Below are 12,429 nucleotides of genomic sequence, written 5' to 3' on the forward strand. Positions count from 1 at the left end.
TACACACACACATATATATATATATATATATATATATATATATATATATATATATATATATATATATATATATATATATATATATATTAACCGGAAGTCCAACTATTTTTCTTCCGGGTATTACTAGCGGCAACTAAGAAGACAAATTGATTAAGATGTGTAACTAACAAGCAGATCTTGTGTTTGTTTTTCAAAGTAGGAATAAATATATCAACTAGAATTTGTACTTTGGATGGGTAAGTTAAAAGTTTACAATGAAACTCAATTATCATCTTGTTGACTCGTATACAGTCTGTGCTTCTTTTCTATTGTTGGCTACCCCTGCTTGTACTTCACCAGACATGGAGGGACCATCTGCTCACTCGACCGCATCTCTGCGCCTTGCTGGAAGGAGAGACTCTGGTGGGGATATAGAGGCTTACCCCAGCCGTGACACGAAACACTTTCGCGTCTGTCGCTTCATCATGGAGACAGGTAAACCAGGGATGCTCTGTGTGTGAGTGTGAGAGAGGGCTCGAAGAGCACGTTTTCAGGGCTATAAAGTAACCAAATCAACCCTTACCTGCCAGGAATGACAAGTAAAGTCTTTGATTAAAAAAAAAAAAAAAAAAAAAGTATAATCAATTCAGATCAATGTATCGGCTGATTTATGTCATCGGTTGTATCAAACGTAAAAAAAAGGTGGGTTTGTTCTTCATTTTTATTAATTAGTTTCATGTGTTTGAGATCCCTGTCCTGTTGGAACACTCAGTAATATCAAAGTTTCAGCTAGCCAACTAGCCCTTAATGTGCGCTGAAGTGGAAGAATTTGGAGGTAGTCCTCCTTCTTCATAATGCTGTCTATTTTGTGCAATGTACCAGTACCACTGGTACCACCACAAACGGGCCCCTGAGCTTGATATTTCCACTACCATGCTTGACAAGATGGTACAATGTTCTTAGGTTTGAAAGCTTCACCTTTACTCCTCAAAACGATCTCTTCTTATTTTGTCCAAAAAGCTGAATTTCTTTCTCGTCTGATCATCTAGATTTTCTCCAGAGACATTTGACTTGGCTGAGCTTGAAAGTTTGATGGCTGGCTTGAGCCTTGTTGATTCCTGGGTTATTTCCGAACATCTTAACCAATTTAGTCTCATTTGGGTTTTCCTCCAGACTTGGCGAAGTGGTGACATCTGAATAACTTGTACTTATGCACAATTGTCTGAACTGATTATATTGGAAGCACAGTTATTCATAAATGTCTCCAAGAGACATTGCCAACTTGTGTAAATCTACAATTCTCCATCACAGAGCTTCACTCATGTTGAAGTACTTTCCCATTGTTCTGAATACAGTCCAATGATTGCTGTCAAACAAATCCTTTTTTATGCTGGTAAAGAGTAACTACAAGTTATAGTCAATCATGATCACTAATGAGAAGTTAATAACCCTGTGTCAAGTTAAAAGACACGCGCTTTAAACATTTAAGTGAGTCCATTGTGGTGATCCCTAGTAAATATCTTAAAATCTTAAGTTCTGCCACTTGAAGCTCCGCATCCTATCTTTCTTTCAGTCCCACCATCTCCAAACCTTACATCATAGCAGGTCTCACTAGCTTCTTGTAAACCTTACCTTTGACTCTTGTTCTTCTGTCTAATATCCGCCACCTTTCGACACCTCCCCTCTTACCCACTTCATTGCGCTTAGAGTGTTTTGAACATTAGACTCCCATGTTCAAATGCCTGAATTCAGCACTGCATGGTAAACATGTTCACAAAAAATGCTTTTTGGTCTCTATAGTTAATCTCTCCCTTCATTACAACTGTACAGAGGTGCTCATCTTGATTCTATTTTAAAATTTTATTGTTATATCTGTATCTATGTTATGTGTGTTATGGTTTGCTGAGAATATACAGCACACCAAAAAAACATGATAATTTTTCTTTTCCTGTTTTCTGTTTGAGCTCTCCATCTTCCGGTCTAAATATAGCCGGTTCTGTCTCAAATAAACAACGAGGCAGTGGGCAAAGTGCTAACATTGTCTACATCCATATTTTGTCTATAAGCCTGGAAAAAAAGAGGTTTTGTTTTAAGACAATACTTTGTCTATGTACTTACTCAATGAAAACATAGATTTTGTAATAACCTATACTGCCCTAGTTATGATCTAGATGGTCAAAGTATGTATTATTGTATTGTTTTTTTCTTATTTTTTATCATATTTTCTTCTTTACCAAGTAGAAATGGGCATCTGTAACAATTAGATATATGGTGCCAGAAATTTAGAAAGACTAATCAGCCTTTTTTCCTGAAATGGTCCTCACTTTCTGACACATGTGATTACATGTAATCTGTTAAGGAGCTCCCACTGACATTTAGTTTTTGACAGAAGGCAAGTGATTGCTTATTTTTGTATATTTTAGTGTAGTGATAAATTAAAGAACACATTTTATCCTCATCTTTATTTTCTTTCAAATACATTACAGTGGTGGATGTTCATATTAAACATCACCATAGTTTTAAAGAATGAGCCAAAATAATTTTGCTCTATACTTTGATGACAGTGAGACATATCGGAGTTCCCTATAATAGTCATCTCAGTCCCATAGCTCTGAAGCTTAAAGGGGGAAGACGGTCTGTTTCACACAGCGTATGAACGCTGTGCTGAGACCCAGTAAAATCTAAATAAGGACTATTTGAAATTGTAAATTATATAGAGCTATCTCCAAAAGTTGAATCTGTTCATCTGGACGTAGCGTTTTGTGGGAGAAACGTTTCGTCACTCATCCAAGTGACTTCTTCAGTCTCCAGAGACTGAAGAAGTCACTTGATGAGTGATTCAAGTGACTTCTTCAGTCTCCAGAGACTGAAGAAGTCACTTGGATGAGTGACGAAACGTTTCTCCCACAAAACGCTACGTCCAGATGAACAGATTCAACTTTTGGAGATTTACTTTCCTGGATGATTGAGAATGCATCAAGACGTTATATAGAGCTACTTTACGAGAATTCAAGAATAAAAATATTGAGTTGGAAATGAGCAGGTTCTCTTTAAGAAAGTCAAGGTTTAACGTTTTGAACCTTGTGTCCAGTATTATGTATTCTTTCCTGGTTTTTGATTATTTTTTTTTTTAATTTAATGGGATTTCAAACGAATAGTATTGTGAACTGAAACTGCATTTCAGGATTACAGCAGGTGAAAATAGGTGTGAATCAGTCAGCTAGACATGATAAAACATCTTGCCCCCTCCTCTGTTATTCAGGAGTGAAACTCTGCATGCGCTCGGTGCCCGTAGCTACAGCATGTGTGCTCTATCATCGTTTCTTTGAGAGGGTCGGCATCCATGCCTATGAACCCTACCTAGTGGCCATGAGCTGTGTGTACCTGGCCGGTAAAGTGGAGGAGCAGCACATCAGGACCCGTGATATCATCAATGTAAGCCACAGGTAATAATTCATAAGGTGGAGTGTATAATCAACATTCTAACCTCACAATTTCATGTTAACTGTGGCCTCAGATTGAGCCTCTTAGATATTTAACTTTGCTTGAGAACAAAAAAGGTTGTGTTTTGTCTTTCTGAACTCTTTTTGTTATGAGAGAGCACATAAAAAAGCCCAATACATTTAATAAATCATTTTTAATAAGTAGTCTGCTTTTCTTGAATAAATGGTTTGGTCTGAAAAACATCACAAAAGAGTAAAAACAAAACAGCCTTGACCAGGTAATATTTTTAGATAAGGCTCTGTCCCACCAACAGTGCAAAACCAGAATATAGTGCAGTCATAAACATACATTTAAATAAGTACCCTAATTTATAAGTATGTACTTATAAGTATGACTTTGGACAGGCTCTAACCTACTCATGTGTGAGACAATGCATGGAGAAAACACATTAAAAGTCTTTCTGTTAAAAATTAAGCCAAGTTAAAAATTGCTGGTCCCCACTCCAGTCCCACTCCTCCACCTACTGGCTTGTTCTGAAGCTTTTGATTGTTTCAATATTTGCATTCACTGAAATTTTCCCTGTGCCTTAAAAAAAAAAAAGAACTCCAGTCTGCACATGGAACATATGTATTATGTTGTTTGACACTGGTTTTTCTGAGGAAATATCATCTGCATATACAGCACATAATGCTCTGAAACTGAAGTACACAATCAATGCTTAAATTAACATCCTTTTTTCTTTCTTTTCTTTTTTTTAAATGGACAACCTTTCCAGGCTCTTGTCCCAATGCTTTAAAAACATGTTGGCGGGCAACAGTTTAGCTCAGTCGGACGAGCAACTGTATATGCCACATGGCTGAGAGTGGCCTGGGTTCGAATCCCACCTGCAACCCTTTGCCGCATGTCTTCCCCTTTCACTTTCCTGTCAGTCTTCTCTGTATCTGTTCAAAAAATATCTTTCCAAAAAAAAAAAAACAGAAACATGTTGGCATCAAATTCAAAATAAGCATATATTTTTTCCCCATTATCATTTTATGGGCTTCAAATGGCAACTCATTTGAATCTTACCAATACTGTTTTATTTTACATTTCACATCACACTTTTATGGAAGTGGATGCATTAAATAACGAATTCATTACCAGGCACCTTAACCATTCAGTTTTTGGAGCTGTCACCTTAAATGCTCTCCTCCCCCTCCTGCTCCCTCCTCCTCCCTTTCAGGTATTTCAACAGTGGCAGTGCTCCTTTAGAATGTGACAAGGAGTTCTGGGACCTGAGGGACAGCGTGGTGCAGTGTGAGCTCCTCATCCTCCGACAGCTCAACTTCCAAGTCTCCTTCGAACACCCTCACAAGGTAGTTGTGAGCGCATGTGCACGGATCCCTGTTCCCTCCTTATTTGGTGTAAACCTCCTTGTTGGTCTGTGTTACTGTCTGATTTTCTGATACAAATGTGCTTGTGTTTACAATCTCTGTGATCTCTGGGACAAACAAGTGTTTTCTGTTGGCTTGAATGCTTTTAGTTTTACTTACATGACCCTTACATTTAATAAAATATTAGGTTTTTCAGGTTTAAAGTGTAGTAGTGCCTGTGATTGGCTACTCATTTGTTTGCACAGTAGTAATTTGTTTCCTGATCTCTGAAGTTTAAGTTTGTCTGCTGTCTTTCATCTTCAGTATTTGCTCCACTACCTGCTGTCTGTCAAGTCACTTGTGAACCGCCATGCTTGGTCTCGAACTCCTGTGGCTGAAACTTCCTGGGCGCTGCTTAGAGACTGTTACCATGGAGCCATGTGCATCCACCACAGACCCCAACACATCGCCATAGCAATGCTGTACCTGGCTCTAAACAGCTACGGAGTGGAACTGCCTGCTGGGGAGAGAGAGTGGTGGCAGGTGCGTGCTGAAAACTGTTCCTAATCACAGGCTGAAGAGAGAGGGCTAATCCAAAGTGCGTGTGTCCGTGCTCAAGTGAGAGAAAGAGTTTGTGCACTGTAGGTGGATTTATTACTTCAAGAGGAAAATGTGACATCACCTTATAAGACTAGTTAGAGACTAGCAGGTGTTAGCTGACAAATCCAGAAGATGAAAGTTATTCTCTCCTTCATTTAGCTCTGAAATTAACACAATAAATTCTGTTTTTGGTGTGCCACCCCAGTATTTTTAATGACCCTCATATGGCCACACCTATGAAAACATTCTGGAGGCGCCACTGCTGTGTGTTGCCAAAAGGGAGTTTATTTTCCACTTCCAGCTTCTAAAGTATGTAGTTAATGCAATTAGTCACTAATGATAATGAACTGACATCTCTACTTTTCCATTAAGCTTCAGTTTAGACAGAACAGAAACCCTCCTTCACTTTCCTTCTGTTTTTCCCTCATTTTGAGATGATGATGTCGGATCAGGGTAGCTGGTCACATGGCACATTCATTTTAGTCAGGGTAGAGGCGCAGGCATTTACACTGTGTATCACGAGTGTCAGTTTTATGCCTGGATGCCAACATGAAACTACAGGGAGGCAGATTGAATCTAATATAAATTTAATAATAGAGAAAATGAATTAAAAAGGAGAAAAAAAGCTAACAAATTACATCCAATGACAAGCTCAGCGTTATGTCCAAGGTCACAGTTGGTCAAAACAACACAAGTTGGTGTCCCAGTTGCTGTGTGAGATTTCGAAAAAGGTTTTAGTCCTATTTGGTTGGTGCATTTTATCAGCTGATGTATCACCAATTAAAGCATCTGAAATGGCAGATATGTGACAGCAAACGTTAAAGAGTAAGAGATGAAAGCAAGTGGGATATCAGTTAAAGTGTTCCAGTGAAAGCAACTGAAATCTCTGGGAAGAATGTAAGCTGTAAATGTGATTAAAGTTTCAGTTAACTTCTAAGCACTGGAGATACTTAAAGTATTTTAGTGTGCAAACTTCTGGTACTCGTTTGTCTGGAGGAAGTGACAGCCATTAAGTGTCCAGTGTAAACATGTTAGCAGCAACAAGAAATGTTTAACTTGACGAATAAGGATGAGCAGCTGAAGTATGGCAATGAAAGCAAGTGAAATATCATGGCTGAAAATACTTGAAGTGACAGTCTGTATGTTTGCAGTGACCATAGTTATACATATGAATTCAATTCAGTTTTATTCACATAGTGGCAACAATAGCTGCACTTGTAAGGTAAACCTCTACAATAATACAGAGAAAATCCCAACAATCGCATGACCTCCTATGAGCAAGCGCTTTAGCAAAAGTAAAAAGGATAAACTCCCTTTTAAGAGGAAGAAACCTCCAGTAGAACCAGGCTTAGAGAGAGGCAGCATCTTCCATCTGCCTTTAGTTAAAGCCTGCTCTTCACTCTTGATGTTTTATTTGAAAGCAGCTGACTGATGAGCTGATGTGCAGCCAGTAACGGTATCTGTATGAAACCACCAACTGGGAAATGGTAAATGGACTGGGTTCTTATAGAGCTCTTTTCTAATCGATCTGAGCACTCAAAGTGCTTTACACAACTTGCCTCATTCACCCATCCACACAAGCACTTTTTTCTATGCAAGTGCTTTATATCTAACATTCACACACATTCAGACTCTGATGGATACATCAGAGAGTAACTTAGGGGTTAGTATCTTGCCCAAGGATATTTGGCATGCCGACTAGAGCGGCCAGGGATCAAACCGCTAACCTTCCGTTTAGCAGTTGACCTTCTCTGCCTCCTGAGCTTCAGCCACCCCGACATTGCATTTAAAATGTCAGTTAAAGCATCTGTGTTCAGTTAATTGAAATGTTAGTTTATGTGTTGAAGTTGATAGCAGTTGAAAAGTAAATAGATCTTTTATAGAGCTGCTGTAGCTTCAAAAATTAAGGAATGATCTGCAGTACCAAAGTAGTGTTTACTGCCTCTTCCAGGTGGTCAGGGTTGTACGCTCATGTTGCTCCACAGCACTCTTTCACATCCAGAACAGTTTGAGTTCAACTGGAGAAGCGCGTTCTAAAAAACTTCACATCAGCCACTTTTTTTTAACATTGAAACCACAAGCCGTAGACAAAGTTACATGTTGTCCCACTCCTCTATATCAGAGATAATTTTCTTCTTTTATTGAGTGGTATGGAACGCCTGAGAACATTTCTACAATTCTGAATTAATATGCCACAAACACATTAATTTTCTAACCAGATTCTTACTCTGGATGGCATTACCTTGGCCTCCAGTAATGCTATGAGGAACCTTGGAGTCATTTTTGACCAGGACATGTCCTTTAACGCACATATTAAACAAATATGTAAGACTGCTTTCTTCCATTTGCGCAACATCTCTAAAATTAGAAATATCCTGTCTCAGAGTGATGCTGAAAAACTAGTTCATGCCTTCATTACTTCCAGGCTGGACTACTGTAATTCTTTATTATCAGGATGTCCTAAAAACTCCCTGAAAAGTCTTCAGCTAATCCAAAATGCTGCAGCAAGAGTACTGACAGGGACTAGGAAGAGAGAACATATTTCTCCTGTTTTGGCTTCCCTTCATTGGCTTCCTGTTAAATCCAGAATTGAATTCAAAATCCTGCTCCTCACATACAAGGTCTTAAATAATCAGGCCCCATCTTATCTTAATGACCTTGTAGTACCATATCACCCCATTAGAGCACTTCGCTCTCGCTCTGCAGGCCTACTTGTTGTTCCTAGAGTATTTAAAAGTAGAATGGGAGGGAGAGCCTTCAGTTTTCAGGCCCCTCTTCTGTGGAACCAGCTTCCAGTTTGGATTCGGGAGACAGACACTATCTCTACTTTCAAGATTAGGCTTAAAACTTTCCTTTTTGCTAAAGCATATAGTTAGGGCTGGACCAGGTGACCCTGAATCCTCCCTTAGTTATGCTGCAATAGACGTAGGCTGCCGGGGATTCCCATGATGCATTGAGTTTTTCCTTTCCAGCCACTCACTATGTGTTAGACCTCTCTGCATCGAATCATATCTGTTATTAATTTCTGTCTCTCTTCCACAGCATGTCTTTCATCCTGTTTTCCTTCTTCACCCCAACCGGTCGCAGCAGATGGCCGCCCCTCCCTGAGCCTGGTTCTGCCGGAGGTTTCTTCCTGTTAAAAGGGAGTTTTTCCTTCCCACTGTCACCAAAGTGCTTGCTCATAGGGGGTCATATGATATGATTGTTGGGGTTTTCTCTGTATTTATTATTGTGCGATCTATTGTACAATATAAAGCGCCTTGAGGCGACTTTTGTTGTGATTTGGCGCTATATAAATAAAATTGAATTGAATTGAATTGAATTACATGTATTTTTGCCTATATTCTATAAGTTTTTAACTTGAAAAATGAAAACTTTTTGAACTTTTGTGATTTATAATGACACAGATGGATAAATACTTTTGTATAGCCCATTCAGAAATGACTAAACTTCTGACTAAACTCTCCTTTATGTTTATAAGAAACTTGCGGATCGATCACAGTTCTCACGGCATGCTACACAAGTTAAAGATGGAAAAGCCTTCCTGGGCCTGTCAGCCAGCAGATTTCGCTGACTGGCCCAGGTCGCATTTCCAGACATGTGAGAGGTTTGGACGTTTTATAACATGCGGTCAGGATTCTCTGCCTGCATTCTTGGTAAGTGTTTACATACCGTTTGCGTCACTGTGCGCTTAAACCGAAGTAACATTAACCTGACCGTCAAACCACAGCCATGTTTCAAAGGCACAGATGTCACAAGTGTTAATTGATGGGTGGTAGAAATCCCAGTTTTGCATTTTCACAGTGTTACAAATGAGGCATCTCTCATTCCCGTGTCTCATTCAAATTTCCCACGTGTGGGACTAATAAAAGGTTTATCTTATCTTATCTCATTCCCAGATTAGATTTTTTTTTTCCTAAGTTGCAGTATTTAAATGGAAATGGAGCAAAGCCAGTTTTTTTTCTGCCTTTCTGCTTCGTTCCTCAAGCCAAGAGGACAAAAAAAATGTTTTTTTTAAAATGGTGTGTCGACCTTTTGATGTCTGCTGTTTATTGACGTCTGTGTGTGCATGTATTTGTGTAGGTGCTGTGTGACGATGTGACGAAAGCAGATATCGAGGCTGTGATCGCAGACCTTCTTCAGCTCTACGATATGGAGGCCAAGTGTATCTGAACAACACACCTACAAGACCATCACGTCTCTGTTTTGCCGCTTGACTGTGTAGTACAAAGCTAAACGTGTGTTATGGTGCACATTGTAGTGTAAAACTTTACTGATATAGTGCTATGCTACAACTGAGCACTCAAACCGCTTGTGTTCAGGTGTGTCTGAGGTAGAAGAGCACTTTGTGTCTTTGCCCCAGTTATTCTGTGAGCTGACAAAACATGCCTGCACTACTGATTCTTGCCACTGTGGGGAGACATTTCTTTCATTTCTGATCTGTGATTTGTCGGCCTTGCACTGCATAATAGATCCTGAGCACTTCAAAAACATGCCAACTCTCAGTACCACTGATCTCTTTATATTCCACACATCACACATTTTTACTACAAATGCTAAATGGTCACTACTCTTAGATTTTTCTGGACTAGGGTAGTACTGCACAGTTTTTTTGTTTGTTTGTTTGTTTTTTCTTTGAGATTATAGGCTTGAGGAGTACCTTGCAGAATAAACCTGCATATTTTCAAGGACAATGAATGCTACACACTGGATACCATAAATATCTCGTATTTTTACGATGCATAGTATTCAAATGCATTGGTTGGATGAAGTATTATAGAGGAATATCTGGCAGCAGTGTAATTTCCATTAATCCATTCATTTTATTAACTACTTGTTCAGTTCAGGGTCACAGGAGGCCTGGAGCCTATCCCAGCCACTTTAGGCCGAGAGGCATCGTATGCTGAACAACTTGCTAAACAAGTCTGTTTCAGGGCTAGCAAATCTTTACATATTTTTCATTTTCTCCATGTATAATAATGTTACATATTATGATTAGAAACTGTTTGTAATTTAAAGGGGGGGCTCATTCTGATAATAATACAAATATTTGGGGCTTATTTTCCCTATATTCTGTCATAAATACATTGTGTTACAATGGCTTTCCACCAGGAAAGAGTTGGGTATAGTGCCATAAAGCAACTGAAATGTTTATTGCCAAATGCACAGACATGAGCAAGCTGAGTAAGTGCAGCTCTGTAGACGGGGAGATGAGGGAATATATTTCCCACCTCCAGAATGGTCTATATACCAGGGAAGAGCTGACCTAATTCACTTACAGTATGATTATAAATGACTGAGCCTACCTTAAGTTCATGGATGTCAAATGAATAGATAAAACCGTGTTAAGAGATTTTTAAATAGTTCTTTATTCCTTAGTTTTACATATATTTTTTCAAGCTCATTTGTAGGAAAATACTTTGAATGGAAAAGATGTTGTTGAACTTTGAATCATTTAAAGTTAACATTGTGTTGTCCAAAAATGAAATTATAGTGTTGAAAATTAAAATAAAAAGATCTTTTTAATAAAACTACAAAAAGGAACTAGATTTGTAACCAATTTGTTTGGGACTGAGAGTGAGAGACAATAAAGGGAAATACTGAGAAACAGACCAAGAAAATGCAGGTTTTGGTCTTTTTGTGTTGTTTTTGACAAAATAAACAAAATGAAGATAATGATGTTACAGTGATGTCCATAACAGACATATTATTCCATTTTTAGTGCTTTTTATGGTTACATGGCATGTTTCATTTAGTAAGATTCACATTAGCCACAGCAATGCAGCTGCTAGTTTCCCTGGACTGTCACTACAATTCGCAGTGTCTGGTGCGTTTTGTGACAGAACAACATAACATACACAATAACATTTCAGCATAATTTAATATGGCATACATTGACAACAATTAAATTCATTTGATTAACTTCTACAATGATGAGAAGCCTGGCAGAATTTTTTTTAATCCAGTTGCACTTATTTCTTGTAAATCATATAAAATTCCTTTAGTCAAATAATAATAATACTTAGCTGGAAATCAGCAGAATAGGTCCAATTTAAGAGTGGTTTTTTTGTTTTGTTTTGTTTTTTTAATTTTCAAGAGTGAGAATGCAAGAGTTAATGCCAAACCTAATACTCATTTTAGGGTTAAGGACTAAAAAATCTCCATCAATACTAAATATAACTATCTCGACTCAGCACTGAAATGTTTTGTTTTATCTAAGACTGCTGGGAAGTACTGGAAAAAAATTAAAGCAATTTTTGCTCTCTGTAAATCCCTGCTGGAATTTAGTGATGTCTTGATTCTTTTGGTTTGATCGTGAAGCAGGGATTAAATTTCATTCTGTTTGGTATAAAAAGGCATCATCAAGTCTTAAATGTAATTTCTTATATTTCAAAACGGCTTGATTCACTGCATTGTATCACCTAATGTGACTTGTTTGTCAGTTGTTTTTATGGCAACAAATACCAATAAACAAAGTTATCAATAAATAAAAGAAAACATGTCAACACTGTTTGTGAAGTCACTTTTCTTTGGTCCTCAGTCCTCATATTCTCGTCTTTCCTTCAACCAACCTTTTTTAGGCAGATTGCTTCTCCCCCTCCGAGGCTGATTCTGCTGTACCTATTTTCGTGTTAAAATGTAGTTTTTCTTTCCCAGTATCGCCAAGTTCTTGTTAAAAAAGTGCATCACCTGATGATTGGGCTTCTCTCTGTTAATATTTGGATGCATCTTAATACTGCAACAAACGACTACAGGTTGTTATTTAGCAAACTCATATACAGTTAACTATTAGCGTCAGGGGGCTAATAATTTTCAAATTGGTAGTTTGGGGGTTTTGTGTAATATTTTGTTTCAGTGAGCAGAGTAAAAATAATAAAAGTATCCAAAATAAAACTATGATGTTTGGGAAAGCTATGTGAAAAATTCCCTGCTCTGTTTAACAGCAAAATAATAGCAAAAATATTTAACTACCAATAAATTTTCATAGAGGGCTACAAATTCTGTAATCCTCATCTGTACATCTTTAATAACTTTACCTCAAATCAATGGCTAG

At 38.1% G+C, this 12,429-nt stretch overlaps 1 protein-coding gene across 1 annotated transcript; it reads left to right on the forward strand.

Moving 5' to 3' along the window:
* Positions 1–97: 97 nt before the first annotated feature.
* On the forward strand, positions 98–11,881 carry ccnq (cyclin Q). Its single transcript, XM_031727389.2, has 6 exons — positions 98–236; positions 340–474; positions 3,242–3,425; positions 4,646–4,778; positions 5,100–5,318; positions 9,459–11,881. Exons 1-6 carry the CDS (start codon positions 233–235, stop codon positions 9,546–9,548), a joined length of 765 nt encoding a protein of 254 aa, XP_031583249.1. The 5' UTR covers positions 98–232; the 3' UTR covers positions 9,549–11,881.
* The last annotated feature ends 548 nt before the right edge of the window (positions 11,882–12,429 follow it).

Source organism: Oreochromis aureus, linkage group 20 (genome assembly GCF_013358895.1).
Source record: "Oreochromis aureus strain Israel breed Guangdong linkage group 20, ZZ_aureus, whole genome shotgun sequence".
In the NCBI taxonomy this organism is placed as follows: domain Eukaryota; kingdom Metazoa; phylum Chordata; class Actinopteri; order Cichliformes; family Cichlidae; genus Oreochromis; species Oreochromis aureus.

Excerpts from the sequence above, each read along its gene's own strand:
- ccnq (XM_031727389.2), top strand. Across the intron at positions 475-3,241 it reads TCGCTTCATCATGGAGACAG|GAGTGAAACTCTGCATGCGC; the intron begins GTAAACCAGGGA and ends TCTGTTATTCAG. Across the intron at positions 3,426-4,645 it reads ATCATCAATGTAAGCCACAG|GTATTTCAACAGTGGCAGTG; the intron begins GTAATAATTCAT and ends CCTCCCTTTCAG.